Source organism: Zalophus californianus, chromosome 13 (assembly GCF_009762305.2).
Source record: "Zalophus californianus isolate mZalCal1 chromosome 13, mZalCal1.pri.v2, whole genome shotgun sequence".
Taxonomy (NCBI): Eukaryota; Metazoa; Chordata; class Mammalia; order Carnivora; family Otariidae; genus Zalophus; species Zalophus californianus.
Window position 1 is genome coordinate 20,430,319 of NC_045607.1, and position 16,756 is coordinate 20,447,074.

Genomic DNA, 16,756 nt, shown 5'->3' on the forward strand with positions numbered 1-16,756 from the left:
CTGGGGACCCCGGCTGCCATCCCGGAAGGCCCTGCTGTCCCTGTGAGGCACCCTCCCACAGAGAGCCTCCGCCCTCACTCTGCAGACCCCACTTGGGGCCGTGTGTGAGAAATGAGGGATTTGGTGGCTGAACTGATGAAAACATTTTAAATAAAGGATTAAAACAAACAAACAAGACATACTTAAAGAAATGTCATCATTATTTCCAACAGGTCCCAGCTCCCAAAGGGTCAAAAGGCCAGGCCAGCAGACACCCGGCAAGGCTACTTACAGGAGGGACAGAGTTTCAAAAAGACCCAGCGCCTGCGACCTAAGAAAGCACGGGATCCAAGGGTGTGAGGGGAACTTAAAGGATCACTTTGTATTCAAATCGCACAGATGGCCTTTTCAACAATAAATGGTGTGCTCCCGTCCTCCCGGCTCCCAGGCCCCAGACACCAAACCAAGACAATTGGACCATCAGGAAAGAGACCATTGTGTAGGCTTCTTAGCATGATTTACGTGGAGGGTGGGGCCCAGCTGTGTTTCCCGTGATTATGACTCTCAGACGCAGTTTCCATAGCGTGTCCATCATCCCGGACGGCGGGGACAGACTGGGACGCTGAAGAGCTCCAGCCACCCGGTCATATTTCATCTTCTCGAGCCCGTGGAGCCCAGTGAATTGTTTCATCGATTTGAGAGGCAGAGCACCGATGGCGCTGTGGCTCACCACAGTCCCCGGCCAGACGGGCCCGGGCCCTCCAGGAGCTGATGTCTGCTCCCCCGGCAGCCGGCCGGGCCTGGGACCCCAACGGGAGCACCACTCAGGTCGGCGGCCGGTCGGGGACAAGCTGGGAGGAGAGCCCTGCCCCCAGGGCTCCGGTGTTGTGTTCGGATTCTCCATGTCCCTGTGGCCAGAGCTCCTGTTGTCCGCACCTATCTGGTGACCAGGTCCCGGAGGGTCAAGCTTGCTGCCTTCCCAGACGGGCGATTCTCCCATGCCTCACATTCCCCTTAATGTCATTTTGTAAGGGAATCAAATGAAATCAAAGTGCAGCTTGCTGTCTGTGCAGATGCAGCGGCTCCGCCTCTCAGAGTTAACCCTGCGGGCTGAGTCCTGGCCCACAGACACCGTGTAGCGCTAGGCCTGCGGGCCGAGCCGGTTTCCCTGCTGCGCTGGGACATCAGCCTGGTCACTGGCCGATACATTCCATCCCCCCTGTTCAGGGGATGTCTGATCTTGCCTACATGGGAGGTCAGGGACGCAGTATTCTCTTCTGGGCCATTCTTGGAGTTCAAGTGGCCACAGCCGCTGAGCAAGCTCACCAGGCATAAGAGCCCTCTCTAAAGGCACTGAGAAGGTCTTACAGGACACGATGCAGAGGCCACCCAAGGTCCAGGGGCTTTTCTGGCCTGAGCCATCTCTCCAGCCTCTTTGACCCCCCTTTTCTATGTAAGTGACCATGGTCCTACATATACCGTTTGTGTTGGAGCTATATTACTCGGACCTGTGACCTCCGGCTTCCCTCCCTCTAGGTCTTGGCAGTTAGAGAAGGGCATGAGAGCTGAGCAAGCCTGGGCTCCAGGCCGTGAGCAGGCTGGGCTCTAATCACTGTGCCTCAGTAGGTCTTCCTTTAGCTGAGCCACACCTAGCCCTAGTCCCTGAACCTTGGGAGCTCTGCAGAAAGCAAACCAAATCCACTTCCAGAGGGCTGTGTCCCAGCTTCCTGTCGGACCACTCAGCACAGGATGGAGGGAGAGCGCAGGCAATCCCTGCTGAGGCCTGGGGGCTGTGAACTTTCCCACCTGGGCCACGTGAAGCCCCTGCTGCTCCCCCCACCCCTTCCAGGGCCATTGTTAGAACTCGGCCCTGGTGCCCGCCCAGGCCCAGCCAGGAGGCTCTGTGAGGCAGGTTCCAATGCTCACTTGTATCACTGAGAGAACAAGACACAATGGGGCAAGGAATTCTCTCTTCTCATTCCAGAACCTCCACCACAACCCAGGGTCTGGAAAGTCCCATACTTACCTCCCCAACCACTATCCACTATCCCTATCCCGGACGGGCCACCACTGCTCCTCACCTGGAAGCCTAAAGGGACCCCTTAACCGATCTCTGCACACGCACTTGCGTGCCTCCCTGGGCTCTCTTGTTCTTCCAGAAATGCACCTGAGACCGACTCCCTTTCTCAAAAGCCTCCGATGGCTTCCCGCTGTATCTAGAATGACATCAGCAAAACACTAACCACCACGGCCCTGTGTGATCTGGCCCCCACACACCCACCTGGTCTGCCTCCTCACTCAGCTCCAGCCATGCCGGCCTTTGTTGGCCCGAGCATGCCAAGCTCCTTCCCATCTCAGGTACTCGCCGCAAGCTGTTCTATTTGCCTGCAACACTCCTTCCAAAGTCCTTGACTGGCTAACTCCTTTCTGGCCTGCAGGTCTCAACTTTAAAGTTAGGATATTCCCTGCCCATCCCCCCCCTCCCCACAGTAATATTCTCTCTCAAAGGAATCCTTTTCTTCACAGATGATCAGTTTGCAATCACGTGTGTGTGTGTGTGTGTGTGTGTGTGTGTGTGTGTGTGTGTGTGTGTGTGTGTTGGTGTTGATCTATTTAATGCTCACTCCCCTACTAGGACTGGTATCTTGATAAGAGCAGAGACCAAGGGGCGCCTGGGGGGCTCAGTCGTTGAGCGTCTGCCTTCGGCTCAGGTCATGATCCCAGGGCCCTGGGATCGAGTCCCGCGCCGGGCTCCCTACTCGGTGGGGAGCCTGCTTCTCCCTCTGCGCCCTGGCCCTCGTGTTCTCACGCATGCTCTCTCTTTCTCTCAAATAAATAAAATCTTTAAAGAAAAAAAAAGAGCAGAGACCATATCCACCTCATCCTCCACAGAACCCCCAGCTGCTGGCCTAGAGCCTGGCATAAAGTAGATGCCCCCCAAATATCTGCTGGATGAGGGAACCAATGAATGAGAACAGACGAACAACAGACTGCGTGGAGATGTCTTCTGGCAGCGGAGGCTGATGACATTGTTCTCCGTCAGGGCTGACCTCTGCCAACCTCTCCTATGCCCCCAAGGCGGGCCCTGGAACCACGGGAAGCCCAGATGCTATTTCTCCTCCTTCTTCCTTGTAGGGAAAAATCTGAGTCTTCTCCATTTGGGACTTTCCGATGCCAGTCGGCACGTGCCCATAGGGCCTCTCATACCACTGTGGTCCTTCTGATGCCAGTCCACACACACCCGTGGGGCCACTCCCTTCAGATGACCCTAGGCCCACCATCTTGGTCCTCCGTTTTGGGTCCAGTTGAGGTGAGGTTAATGTGTGGTAGGGGATGCCCAAGAAAGGGTTAAGTTGCCAGAAGCAGAGTCCCGCCCTTGGGCTTGCTCAGCCAATCAGAGTCTGTCCTGATGAGGTAAAGCTTCTATCCTGGGTAGCATTGGTTGAGTTGGCCGGCCCCATCTCCTGCTGGAGAGAGCCATAAGGGTGGAGTTTCTGTGGAACCAGACAGAACTGGAATTAGCTCACTGTCTACTCAGGCCAGGGCTGCCTGTCTCCAGGACCTGCCCCTGTTCCTTCCTAAGGTGCTCAGACAGACCCTGGCATCACCGGGGCCCCGCCTCTAGCTGACCAGTGGAGATGACAAGGCGTCACATCTGGGAGAAGTCTCAGAGCCAGAGCAGGCCCAGGAGGCCTCAGTTTCCCTGCCTGGGCCCCGGAACACAGCAGGCAGTTACCAGGCAGTGACATGGAGCGATCATCCCATGCGCTCAGGGTAGCAGCATTCAGCTTCAATAAGCAAGGCCACTAGATGAATCTTCCTAAATAAACATAGCTTTAAAATGGTAACAAGAGCAGCTAGTTCACAGAGTTCTTCTTGTGTGCACATGACATGAGCTTACTCGTCACGAGAACCCTGTTAATCCATCCACTTTACTGATGAGAAAACTGAGTCTCAGCAAGGCTCGGTGCCCCACCTGAGGTCACAGAGTGGTAAGAGTTTACACCCCCCACATCACTTGCCGTATCATTTTTGAGCAATCCATTGGCAGATCTGTCTCCGCCCCTGGACTGCGACCTCGCAAGGAAAGAACGTGGCAGATCCGTCCGTGCATTCCCACCGTGGAGTCCAGGGAGCACCCCGACAACGGAGCAGTCCCTGATGCCCTGCACCCCTCGCCTACCTGATGGCTGTCGGAAGCCTACTCTCCTCAGAGCCTTCCCGTGGCCCAGGCCAGCGCTGTGCGTGTGGTGGGGGCTCAGCGGAGGGTCACAGAGTGGATGACGAATGTGTGGCCCGGACCCCACTGGACGGCTCTGAGGACCCAACAGGCACAGCCTTTAAAGCGTGGATCGCCATTCCTGGTCACCTCTGCCCAATGAAAGGAGAGTTCCATAGGACAGGGTCCCATCCATCTCTGTGACCCCAAAGGACCTAACCTAGTGTCTGGCACAGAGGAGGCACTTGTTATGTGTATTTGATTGAAAAACCAAAATAAGATGCACCTGTTTGTCCCTACTGGCTCAGAACCTCAGTGGCCCCAGGCAGGACTACCTGTGAGTTATTCTAGATTAGAAGCATCCCAGCACTCCCCGTGGCAGGGAGTCTAGTAAAAGTTATCCGAGGCAGAAGAAAGGTAGGTTCCCTCCAGGAATAGATCCTGAAGCAAGTAGGCAGAGTTCTGATGAGAAAGAAGGGTGTGGTGAGTGGAAGGAAGCTGGGTCTTAATTCTACAGAGAGAAGGGGAGCTCACACAGGCCAACCCAGGGCAGCCCCGGCCCTAACCGTGGGCACCTCAGAGGGAGCTGGAGAAAGGCAACAGGGCTCCCAGAGAAGGGGTTCAGGCCAGACACTGCCTGCCTCATTGTGTCCACACTGCCCCAGCAACCCCGACAGCAACCTGCAGGTACCCCGGGGACAGCACGGAAAGCCTGTGACTGCCCCAACAGACCCGGCCGCCATAGGCAGCAGAGTTTACAGCAATCCAGTCCTGGGGGAATCTGCAGGGCAGGGTTCCCCATGGAGACCGCATGACCCCAGGCCCTCCATGATAATCTTCCTTGGGAAGCTTTCAGGATAATCCCAAAGTTCAAAGAGCCAGAGAGAGCCACCTGACCCATGCCTGAGCAGGACCACTGAGCAAGAAGCTGCCAGAGGCCTCACCCGGCTAGTGGCCCACCTGCCTCTCTGTCGTTCTTGGAATCCATCTTCTTCCAATGCCTCTGCCTTTCCCAACAAGCATTTCATGTTCATTTATGGTTTGCAGATTTGGGAAGAACTTTTGTGTTCCTTGAGATGTGTGAAGGGTCCCCCATTCCACGGTATCAGCAAACACTGTTGAACAGGGTTGAGAAGGGGCGGCATGGGACTCTCGGGAGTTCCCTTGCAAACCCCTCTTTCCCCAGAGAGGCATCTGAGTTAAGTCTGGGAGCAGCCTGGGCAGAGGTTTCCCCCATGTACAGCAGAAGGCGGAGCATTCTCAGAAAGAACAAAGAAGTAAAAGGCATTTAAGGAAAAAAAAAAAAAGGCATGCTACTCAGGACAAATTAATCAAGCAGGACTCTTTCTGCCTGAAAAGCAAGAAGCTGGGGCCTGAGCTCTGCCTGGTCTTCCCTCTTCTCTCTCCCTGGAGGTCAGCAACCTTAGCAGAAAGGCTGTGGCCCAGCCCTTGGCAAAGACGTTCACGGTCACCTCCGAAGCTGCCGGGACCTGGTGGAGCTAAGCACAGGTGGACGACCGGTGGGCTGGCTGGATGGCCACCAGGCCAAGTTGCTAAGGTTGCTAGAGCCCTCCTGGGACTCCATGGGCCTGGAGAAAATCATACTTACCAGAATTTCTCTCGGGGAGCTTTTTGTAAGGGACCAGAAGGAATAAGTTGCTAAGACTCTTGAAGTGTGTATGGTGGGGTGGGGGTGGGGGAGGTTGGGCTTGGGACCCCAAGGGGCCTGCCTGCCTAACAAAACATGGTTACATAGCTCCCTCCTAAGGATGGTGGGCCAGTGGGGTGCGTAGGGCTGCGCCAGGGTTCAGTTCTCAGGCAAGGAGGCAATTCTGAGGTTGTCCCAGTGCTCAGGCCCTCCTTCTTTACCCTTTTCCCACCCAACACACAGCTGCTCCATTAAACACACATTTAAAGAGTTTTGATTTGAAGAGGTATCTGTTGCCAGCCCAGGACGCCCATAGGTCTTGGCATGGCCCCGAAGCTGGGCCCCAAACTCTGGGGTCCTTCCAGCATCAGCCAGCCAAATCCACAGCCTGCAGGGCCCAGAGCCTGTCTCAGAAACTCAGACTACCTTCAGCCAAACTGTCCTCCCAACCGAAGATGGAGAGACTGCCCAAGGCACGGAGAAGACAGTTGCCAACACACTCCAGAGCCTGCAAACTCTGAAGCTGAAGCAGAAAGAATTCTTCCCCCCATACCAGAAGGAGCTAAGCCCAAAATTACAAGAAAGCTGGAGGGCATGAGTTTAGTCATGGATCATCCCAGGGACCGCCCCAGTGAAGAGAATGGCCTCGTTTCTGACTTTGACCAAGCTGGGATCAAGGGTACAAGGCAGCCTACATCCTCAGCAACAGGTCTCTGATCAGTAGAAGACCCAGACAATGGGAGGGTAGCCACAAGTTGCTGGGGCGGAGGTGGGGGCGGGGCGCGCCCCACCGCTGTGGTTGAGCGAGCGCCTGCGGCATCCCAAGCCATGTGCCGTGAACTGCGTATGCACCATCTCATTTAACTCTCCTGGCAACACTTTGGAGGAGGAACTGTTGTTCCCAGACGGAGGCACCAAAGCACTGAGTAGTCGAGTGACTTGCCCAAGGTCACACCGCCAGTCATGGGCAGAGTGTGAGTCAAAGTCCGTGCCCTTCCCGCTCTCCCCCTTCATCAAAGTTACTCTTGCCTCTGGCTAGTATAAAACAAAATAACTTTCCAGTCTGAGATTACAGGAGCCTCAGCCTGTTACTCCCTTCCTTCGGGACTAGCTGCGGGGCTGCTATCTACCACCACAGCTCCAGAGGAGGCTGTCCCCGCAGCCCACCGTATGCCTGCCGAACGCATGGGAAGAAGAAACAGGCCGGCAAGTTTACTGGCTGCCACTCGCTTTCATTCATCCTCTCCCCCTGAGCCAGCAGACCAACCACTCAGATCCTCCTGCAGCCAACCAGACCAAACCCCCAAATGGCCAACACTTTCACCAAAGAGAAGCCCCCCGGGTGACTCACAAATGGGAACTACAGCTGGGCCCGGTGGCTGGCATCCAGCTGACAAAGGGGAAGGCCGTGATCCGGCCCCTGTCCCGTCCCCTCCACAGGCACCGGACCAGCTTTGGGGCGCCCATCGCAGGTCAGCCTCAGCTGGGAGGCTCTAATTTTCCCTGATTCTCCAGCTGGCCGGCCCCCAGTCCCCAGCAAACTCCACTTGGCTCCACTTGGCTGTGGCCTGCAGCGAACTAGAAACAGCTTCCGCCACAGACATCGCCTCCCAACGATGCCGGCCCTCGGCCAGTGTTAAACGCCCGTGCGCTACCCCTGGGCATGACCTACCCCATGGCAGAGGGGGACTCCATGCCAGGCAGCAGCGGCGGGCCAACCCAGACTGGACCTGGCCAGAGGCAAACCATCGAACAGAGCCGAGAAGCGATGGCCATGCTCCCTTGGGCTCCGTCGCTCTATCTGAGCCATGCAAAACCCACTCGGTAGACCCTGTGAGACGCCAAGGGGGAGAGACACTCAAGCACGGGCCTCCCCGCCAAGAGCTTGTTGCTCAGATCCAAGTCCTAAGCTGGAGCTGCTCCCGAGCTCAATTCGGAGGCTTGCGAGTCCGGGCTGGGGCGGGGAAGCCAGGCAGCCAGGGCGGCGGCCACCGGCGAGGCCCTTACCTTGCTCTCCGGGGGCGAAGCCATCAGCTGTTGCTGCTTAGCGATGTTCTCCGACAGGCACCAGCACACTCTCTTCTTCTGCTCCTGCGAGTGCGCTTCCAAAGTGAATAAGCACTCTGCCTTCTGACGTCAGGGAAAACAGAGGAGAGGATGGTCAGGGCTGCTCCCTGGTTCAGGGGGCTCCCAGGCCCAAGCCCATCCCTGGGCTCCAGAGGGTGAGGCTGCAGCGGGGTGGGGGGGGGGAGGGCCCACTAAAAGCCACAAATGCACACTAATCCCCAGTGACATCGAGGCAGCCAGAGGAGCAAGGAAGCCGGTTCGGGGGCCGGCTGGCAAGTGAGCGCTGTGTGCCCACGGGCTGGGGTGGGGGAGGGGGGAGGGTTAGCTCCCAGCACAGTGGAGGCCTGTGGAGAGCCACAGGACAGAAATGGTGAGGTCACCCCCGGGGACAGGCAGCACAAGGCGGCAGCTGCAAGAGCACATGGGGGAACCCAGAGGGCCAAGGTCTCCAGCCGGCTGGTGCTCTGTGGAGCCAGGACCCCTCCCCCTGCTCACAGAGCCCCCCTCCCCCGACCTGGGCACACGATCTGATCACAAGGCCAAGGTTAGATGGGCAGCTGGACAGACATACCAACAGAACTCAAACAGAAACTCAGGTCCCTTCTGAAAGTCTCATGTGGGCGTAGTCACGGGGCCCCTACAGGCACACGCATGCCTGGCACCAGAGCTGGGTCCGACCCGGGCTCCTCAGCTCAGCCAAGTGCAAGGACAGGCTCCAGCACTGGCACTGCTGTCATTCCCATCTCGCTTTGCCATCTAACCTCGTTAAGTGCAGTCTCGTCCCCCCCAGCTAGACTAGAAAATCCTTCCAGGAAGGCCTTTCCCATCTTGGCCCAGCACAGTACTGGGCAAGTAATGGCCTCGGTAAGCTCCCGGAGGGACTTCTGGGATGAGGTCAAAGCCAGGCCAGCTTTGGCACAAGCATCAGCGCGCTGCCGAGACCCAGGGAGGCGGCCCCGGGGAGTTGGAGTGTGCTGGGGGGAGGGGCGGGGGGGGGCGGTCGAGCACGCCCAGGGCTATCATCCACTCTAGAACACTCTGGTCAGGGGACTGCAGGCTCTTTCCGACTCCGCTGGAATTTGATTATAACCTCACAGGGCTGCGATTACATGAGCTCAGCCAGGGAGCTGAGAGCATGAGCTGGATGGCTTGGAACAGAGAACAAGACAGTGTTTCTATGCAGTCCTTCCTCGTTTTGCAGTTGGACAGGCCTGGCTCGAATCCCAGCTTTGCCACTTCCTAGCTGTGCACCTTAGGAAAGCCTGTCGAATGGGAATGGGAATGACATCACCCCCTCTCAGAGCTCGTGAGCCAGTAAGTCACGAGAACAATCGGAGTCCTCGACAGACAGCAGCTACCGTTGTTACTGCTCCGTACTTCGCTCATTTAATAAATATTTATTGAGCGCCTGCTACATGTCAGGGACTGTTCTAGCTCCTGGGGGTGAAGAAGCAAATAAGAGAGACTGAGCTCTGGCCCTCAGGTTGGGGAAGAGACAATTAACCAAGAAACAATGAAATAATATCATTACCAATTGGGAAAAGGCCAAAAGGGAGAGGTCCTGTCTGAGCCTGGTGGTCAGAGAAGGCCTCTCCGCAGGGGCAGCATTCGGGCGAAGGCCTGAACAATAAAGGCCAGCAAGGCAAGTGCTTGGGAGAAACTGTTCCAGGCAGAAGGAACAGCACATGTGAGGGCTCTGAGCTGAGATGGTTACCAGCATCATCAACTAGCATGTGGGGACATTCTCTATTCTGCCATCCCCCAGAACGCTACGGGATGCCACCCTTCAGGGCGGGGCCAGCTCCCCTGCTAAGTGTTCCCAAGTGTGCCAGCCACTCTTCTCCTGCCCCGAAGTGCTGAGAAGCTGATCTTCCTAAAAGCATCAGAGGAGAGAGGGAAGAAATTGCCTCCCCTTGGCTTCAGGGAACTGGGCGGATATGGGGAGGAAATCCTCCCACTTAACAACAGATTCCCTCCACTTCTCAGAACTCCCAGCCTGCTGCAGGGGAAGGACAGGCCCAGCAAAAAAAGACCCCAAGATTCCCCGGAGGGAAGCCAGGTAGGGCAGGAGCTGACCAGAGGGCCCTGGGCTCTCTGTCTCATCATGTTCCCCTGCCAGGTGAGGAGAGAGGCAAAGACCATGGTCCCTTCCAGCTTGGAAAGGCCATCTCTTCACAAAGCTGGCCCTGTCTCTACCTAGCTCTTTGGGCTTCATCAAATCCCTTAATCTCCTGGAGCCAAACCTCCCTTTTTCTTTCTGTGCCAAAGCGAATTCTGCCTTAATAATAATTCCTTTTATCTAATTACCCATTTTAAAGAGCACTTTCCTACCCATGCTCTCATTTTGTTCTTGACAATTGCATGAAGAGGTAGGGAGGTTCTTAGATGGTTACTCCCAATTCAAGGAAGGGGAAAACCAAGGCTCCGAGTGGCCAAGGGCCTCTTCCAGCTCTTATTGCTAGTGAGCAGCAGAAGGAAGGCTCAAAGCCTTGCAGAAACACCCATTGAGATTTCATCCCCCAAACCTGAGTGGCCCCAGGAGGCCCTGGCTGGGCTGCCGCCGGCTGGCGGAAATGCTCTCCCTTGCAGACTGGGCCCAAAGCGACCAGAGCACGAAAGCCTTCGAAAAGCCCAGTCAGCCAGCGGCTTGGAGGGCAGCCACAGGGCTCACTGGTAATGTCTTGTACTACTCAACACTGCTCTGAGCTCTAGGATGGTGGCCCCCTCCTCACAGTTACAGGGCTACCAGCAGCCTCATCTTGAGACAACCCCCCCCACATGCTGTACCCCGCACAGCGCTAAGCACCTCACCAGTGGGGTCTCGGTACTTCTTCCAACAACCTCGAAAGGTAGAAGCTGTGATTATCTCCATTTTACTGACACCCATAAGAACCACTTCCTCTCCCCTGCCCTGTGGATAATTTCTTTTTAGAAAATCATATTTCTCTCTGCCTGGGATGGTGACCGTATGACCTGTCTCAACAACAGAGTTCAGGGCTGAGTCTCTGGCTCTGACAGCTTGAAGCAGAAAGCCCCATAATGCTAGGGAATCCAGAAGCCTTTTGAGCTACCAAAGACCTAAACCCAGGCCTGGCCCCGGGCCAGGGGTTGGCTGTCTTAGATGGGCAAACATTTTGGGGAGGTCCTTGCTCCCCAGGCTCCTTTCTAGGAGATTTTGGAGGCTGGTCTGGTGAAGAGAGAAAGCACAGAACCAACTCTCTCCAGGGGAGCTGAACTCCCATCTGCACACATCTGTCCCAATCAGGGACCCCATTGCCTGCCTGACTGCTCTACATATGAAGGGTCTCTCTTAATCCCCCGCGTGATCTAACTCACTGGTTTCAATGCCGTTGCACACCGTGCCCTCCTACCAGGATCCAGGGCTGAGGCTGTAAGCAGCCTTGAAGGCATCCTCACGTAACTCACCCAGAGACAGGGCTCCTGATGGGGCAGCACTGGGCCGGGACCTCTGCATTCAAACATGAGCATCCTGAAATCCAACCAGAAACCCAGGCCCTCCTGGCCTCTTTAAACCCCCATCTTGCCTCACCTCCTTGTTCTTAAATTAGTATTATCTTTGTAGGAACCAAAACCCCTTCTGCTACTGTTTGTTCACTCGCCTTGACAAACCTCTCCTTTAATTCTAACGACCTGATGACACAGGTAGGAAGGAAAGGCACAGCCGTTTAACCATTTTCCAGATGAGAATGCTGGGGCTTGGAGACGCTAAGTCAGCAGCCCCAGGAGACCTCAGGAAAGGAGAGTCAAAGTCTGTCTTCTGCCTCCTCCAGAGCCTGTAATCTTTACCACATTTGTATAACTCCATATGTACATTACAAGGAGCATGAGATATTCCTCTTAGCTTTCTTTTTAAAAGGTCAATAAATCATTGGTGATGTCTCTAATGGAGAATAAATGAATATGAAAAGCTCTCCCCCCCGTTATGAAGCTGACAATCATAATAACTCCTATTTATGGAACACTTACCACGTGCCAGGCTCTGTGCTAAGTGCTTTGGTCAGGGTATCTTATTGAATCTCATTTAATCATTACGACAGCCCTGCCAGGTAGGCCCCATCAGCCTTGTTTCAGAGAGGAGTATGTGACTTGCCCAGACCTCTCAGTCAGGAAATGGCAGAGCTAAGATTCAAGTCTAGGTCTTCCTAACCCCAAAGCGCAAACTCTTCAATGAATGGAGCACAGGATCACAGATTCTAAGAGACTGGTCCTTGACCAACATGCACTTTTGTCCCAGGGACCCGGTGCTCTCGAGCCAGGAGGGGGCTGCGTCTGCCCCTGGGCTCCCAGGGGCTGAGGGCTACCTGTCCAGGAGAACAGAGACTCCAGGGCTGAGCACTATTTAGGACAATCCCACCCAGGACCTACTGCTGGGAAACACCCAAAGCTGGGGCCGCCCAGCTAACTGAGGCCTTCTGAATGCAGTGGAAAAATCCCTCAAACTCCTGACTCTCTTGCCCCACTTTCTTTTTTGGGTGCCACCTGCATGTTAGACAATGAAGATATACCACTTGTCAGAAGGTCCCGTGAAGGGCGTCTGGGTGGCTCAGTCGTTAGGGTGGCTCAGGTCATGATCCCAGGGTCCTGGGATCAAGCCCCGCATCAGGCTCCTTGCTCAGCGGGGAGTCCGGTTCTCCCTCTCCTTCTGCCCCTGCTTGTGTCCCCTCTCTGTGTCTCTCTCTGTCGAATGAATAAATAAAATCTTTAAAAAAAAAAAAAAAGAAGGTCCCATGGAGATGTGAGTTTGGGGTTCCCTGTGGGATCCAAGACCGTCGTGTGGAGCCTCTGTGGGGCTGCAGAGCAAGCAGGCACCCTGGCTTCCCGTTACAGACGTGCCTCTCCCCACAGCCTCTTAGGAGAAAAGAGAGGCCTGTGGCTGCCTGTGAGCTCCCATCTCCCAGCCCCTTTGGGTCAGAACTCCTGGCACTTTAACTGAAATAAAAGGCCCTGGATCAATATCCCTTCAGCAATCTTTGGAGAGTGGGGAGGTCACAGCTCCCTGGAAGCCAATAAGCAGAAGTGCTTTTCTCTGGGCCAAACAAACCAACCCAGCCGGAAGCTCTCCTGGCATTAAAGAACGTGGAGCTTCATCTCAGGCTCTGCCCGTGCACAGCTGCTAGGCTGTTTGCCGGGCCCTGTGGAACTGAGTCCCCACGGGTTCTGGAGGGCCTCTGACAACTGCTTCCTGGGCCTGGTGAGGTGTGACGACACGGGGGAAGACATTCGATGCCCTCCTGGCCCTCAGGTCGCCCCTGGAGGCAGCCAAGGTCCCCAGCTCAGCTCCAACAATGTCCGCTGCCCTTTGGAACCCTCTGCCCTCCCACCAAGGTAACTGGTCAACGCTGTGTTCTCCCCCAGCTGTCTGTTCCCCACAGGGGACTCGCTCGGAGGCCTGCACCTCTTTTCATAGCCAGGAACCAAAGGAATGATTTTCAATCACAAGCGACATACACACTCCTTCCTCTTAGCGGGCTAGTGTGTAGACCATGCCCTACCCAGAGCATCTTGTCCCACAAGACTGGCTGTTCCCGGAACTGTTAGGAGGGACAGACATAAGCAGAAGCAGGGGACACGAACGGGTCTAATGAATCCTTGCTTGGAACAGATACTGTTCCAAGGAGATACTCTCCTATGAGCAGAGACACCAGATTGGGAACAGAAAATTTGCTGAAAATTTAAGAGTTTGTATGGCTCAGTGGTTCTCAACTTTTTCATCACCCCAGACTTCTGTGATCAAACCCCTGGTCTGATGATATTGTATCTCCCAAACCTTATCAAGCAGTAAGATGTTTGCCTGATTTTGTTCGGCAAAGGCATAGCACTGCCCGTATGTGCTTCTGATCAGACCGAGAAAACCAGGAATACAATCACACTGAGTGGGCATCATTCTAGCCCAAAACACACACACTTAATGTTTTCTTTAGCCTGTGTTAGTGGGCCCAGGTAAAGGTGCAATTACCTTCAGGCCCTTTAAAATACTGACAAGATTCTGCAGGAGGGGTCATGGGTGGGACTTCCTGGAAAAAGAGGAAGAAAGAGGCAGGCACAAGAATCAGGGCAATCTCCAGAAGAAAGACTGCCAAGCAAGTAAATAAGGTGAGGCACGGCTGTCAGGCCACACCCTCACTATGCCTCCTGCAGGTGCCGGAGACCAGGGGTTCCCGAGTAGGGGATCACAATGTCCTTCTGTCCTCTCTAAGCCACTTCTTTAAAAAAAAAAAAAATTATTTATTTATTTATTTATTTATTTGACACAGAGAGAGCACAAGCAGGGGGAACGGCAGGCAGAGGGAGAAGCAGGCTCCCCGCTGAGCAGGGAGCCCGATGCGGGACTCGGTCCCAGGACCCCAGAATCATGACTTGAGCCAAAGGCAGACGCTTTACTGACTGAGCCACCCGGGCACCCCCCTTCTAGGCACTTCTGCGTCCCCTGCTCCTCCACACAGAGGTGAGAGGCACCGAGGCAGGGACTGCTGTCCCCATTCCACAAGGGCGGGAGCCCTGCCCAGGACCACGGTATGAGCCTGGCCCCAGAGCCCTGGACTAGACCAGGACCAATGTCTTCCCACTAGCACCAGGCCACAGAGCTCTCTCTTCAGATCCAGAGGCAAGGACTCACCTCTGCTAGATACAGCACACAGAATTTCAGGTCTTCTGAAGAACCTTGGAGGGAACAGAAAGTAAGACTTGTGTTAGGGTTGGCTCCAGAGTCTAAGCAGCTTGCCCCAGCACTGCCAACTGCCTCACCCAGAAGCCAGTATGTGGTACCTCCTGGAAAAAGAGGAAGAAAGAGGCAGGCACAGGGGACAGGGAAATCTCTGGAGGAAAGCCTACTTAGTAACTAAGCAGATGGAGACACGGGCGTAAGGCTTTGGCCCACAGGTCAGCGTCACCCAAGGAAAGCTATGGTCCCACTCCCATGGCAGATGGCCAGAAGCACCTCTGGGCATCAAACGGCCAGGGGCAGGGAGCTGTCATCCAGCTCAGAAGGCCTCCATCTTTCCATGCTCCCTGACATGAGGGACACGGAGGGACACGGAGATAGCACACGTCTGGGTTTTCCTTTAAATGCTCCCAACTGCCTTCGCCATTTTGAAGTTCAACAAGGAGCCACTTACTTGCTGGATGGACCTAGGAATGTGTGGGCTATGCAGCAAGATCCCCAGTCATGGGCTGGGTGGTGCCCACAGATGGCTTCCCAGCCCGGGCCCAGCCCCTTGGTGTGTCTTCCTAGGGCCCTGGTCTCAAATCCCAAATTCACCCCTTCTCCACCTCTCCGCCAGGGAGGCAGCTGGAAGGGAGCGTCAGGCTCCCCGCTCCTCCAGCAGAGGAGTGAAGGCAGAATAGCTACCGAAGCTTTATTTGGTCAGACTGCTCCAGAAAGACCAAGACCAAGAGAGGACCCCTGGCTGCTGGGGAAGGCTTCTTGCAGGAGGATCCTTTGGAACATGACTGCAAGATGGGAAGAAAGGACACTTCCAGGAGGTGGGAAGAGCACAGGCAAAGGCAGGGAGGTGCAGAAGCACAAGGTGTGGTTCGAGGGCTCGCAAGCGCGCAGAAGCCCTGCCCCTTCCCTGACCATCGAGGGCTGCTCCTCAGAACCTGGCATCCCTCCCCACTGGGCCTCATTCTTCTGGGCACAGTCCAGGGATGGTCTGTGCCTGAATTTCAAGCAGTTGACCTCACTGGGCAGATTACCAGTCCTTTCCGAGAGAAACAACCACACCACCTGTAGAAAACCACACACATTCACTGTGCCATGTGCTGTCCGCGTATAAGCTCAACCCTTCCAATAACCCCTAGGACTCAGGGGCTATTATCATCCATGATTCGTGTGAGGAAACTGGGGCTCAACACACATTTGAATCAAAGAAATTGTCCAATAAGCCAAAATGAGTTGCAAAGTAAAGGTGACAAAGTAACAGAGACAATGGGTCAAGCCAATTCCTAAGAAAAGTTGTGAGTGAAGGCCCTCATGTGGGTGAAGGCCAGCGCCCCACTTCCCCCTCCCCGGCCCCCGCCCCGAAGCAAGCATGTGGGCAGTTCCCTAGGCAAAACAAGGGCCAGGGGTGCCAGCAAGATCCAGAGAAAAATAGGCCAGTAGTAAGCAGGGGGTTCACCCTGGACTTAGAAGAAATCCCTCTACTTCTCCCCACCTACAGGAGGGTTGGGAGGGAGAGGGTCCCACCTAAGAAGTCCATCATGTTTGAGAAACCTCTCGTTTGGAAGCTTCTGCCAACTCCCTGCCTTGCTGAGGGTGGAGACAAGGGGAGGTGGTTTCTTTTGTTTAAGAAAACACACTGGATGTCTCCTTGACTTTCCAGAAGCAGATCTTAGTGCCAAGGGAGAAACAAAAAGATCTATGTAAGAAAATAACAGAAATGTGGGTTTTAGAAACTGGCAGTGGGAGAAAAGGAGGCTCTAGAAGGGAGGGGAAAACCAAGGAGTGGGAAGCCTCAGGGAGACAGGAGGCCGAGGTTGGGGGAAACTCAGCCTATGACATATTCCCGATGGCAGGGGGTGGTTGACGATTGCTTGACAACTTTCCTGGGCTGTGACACCCCCCTGCCGCCACCCTCCCACATTAACCCTAACCGCCCCCCCCCCCAATCTGCTCCACGTCACAGCCTTGTGCTGGCAGTACTTTGAGAGAAGGACGGAATGGGGGCAGTGCTCAGCATGGCTCAGAGCCTCATAAAGGGACAGCAAGCCCTGGGAGCCCAGGGTGCCAGGCAGGAGCCACGGCTGCTGAACAACCGGCTGCAAGGTGGCTGACCCAGGCGAGCAACCTCACCCCCTCAGAAACCCTTCTGGGACATTAGACT

General features: G+C 55.2%; 1 protein-coding gene across 1 annotated transcript in view; it reads right to left on the reverse strand.

Annotated features, from left to right (window-relative positions):
• RGS3 (regulator of G protein signaling 3) overlaps positions 1-16,756 on the reverse strand; it is a 116,668-nt gene that overhangs the window by 45,893 nt on the left and 54,019 nt on the right. Inside the window, 2 exon segments of the mRNA XM_027616403.2 lie at positions 7,854-7,976; positions 14,551-14,594. Of these exon segments, the coding sequence (XP_027472204.2) occupies positions 7,854-7,976; positions 14,551-14,594 (167 nt within the window).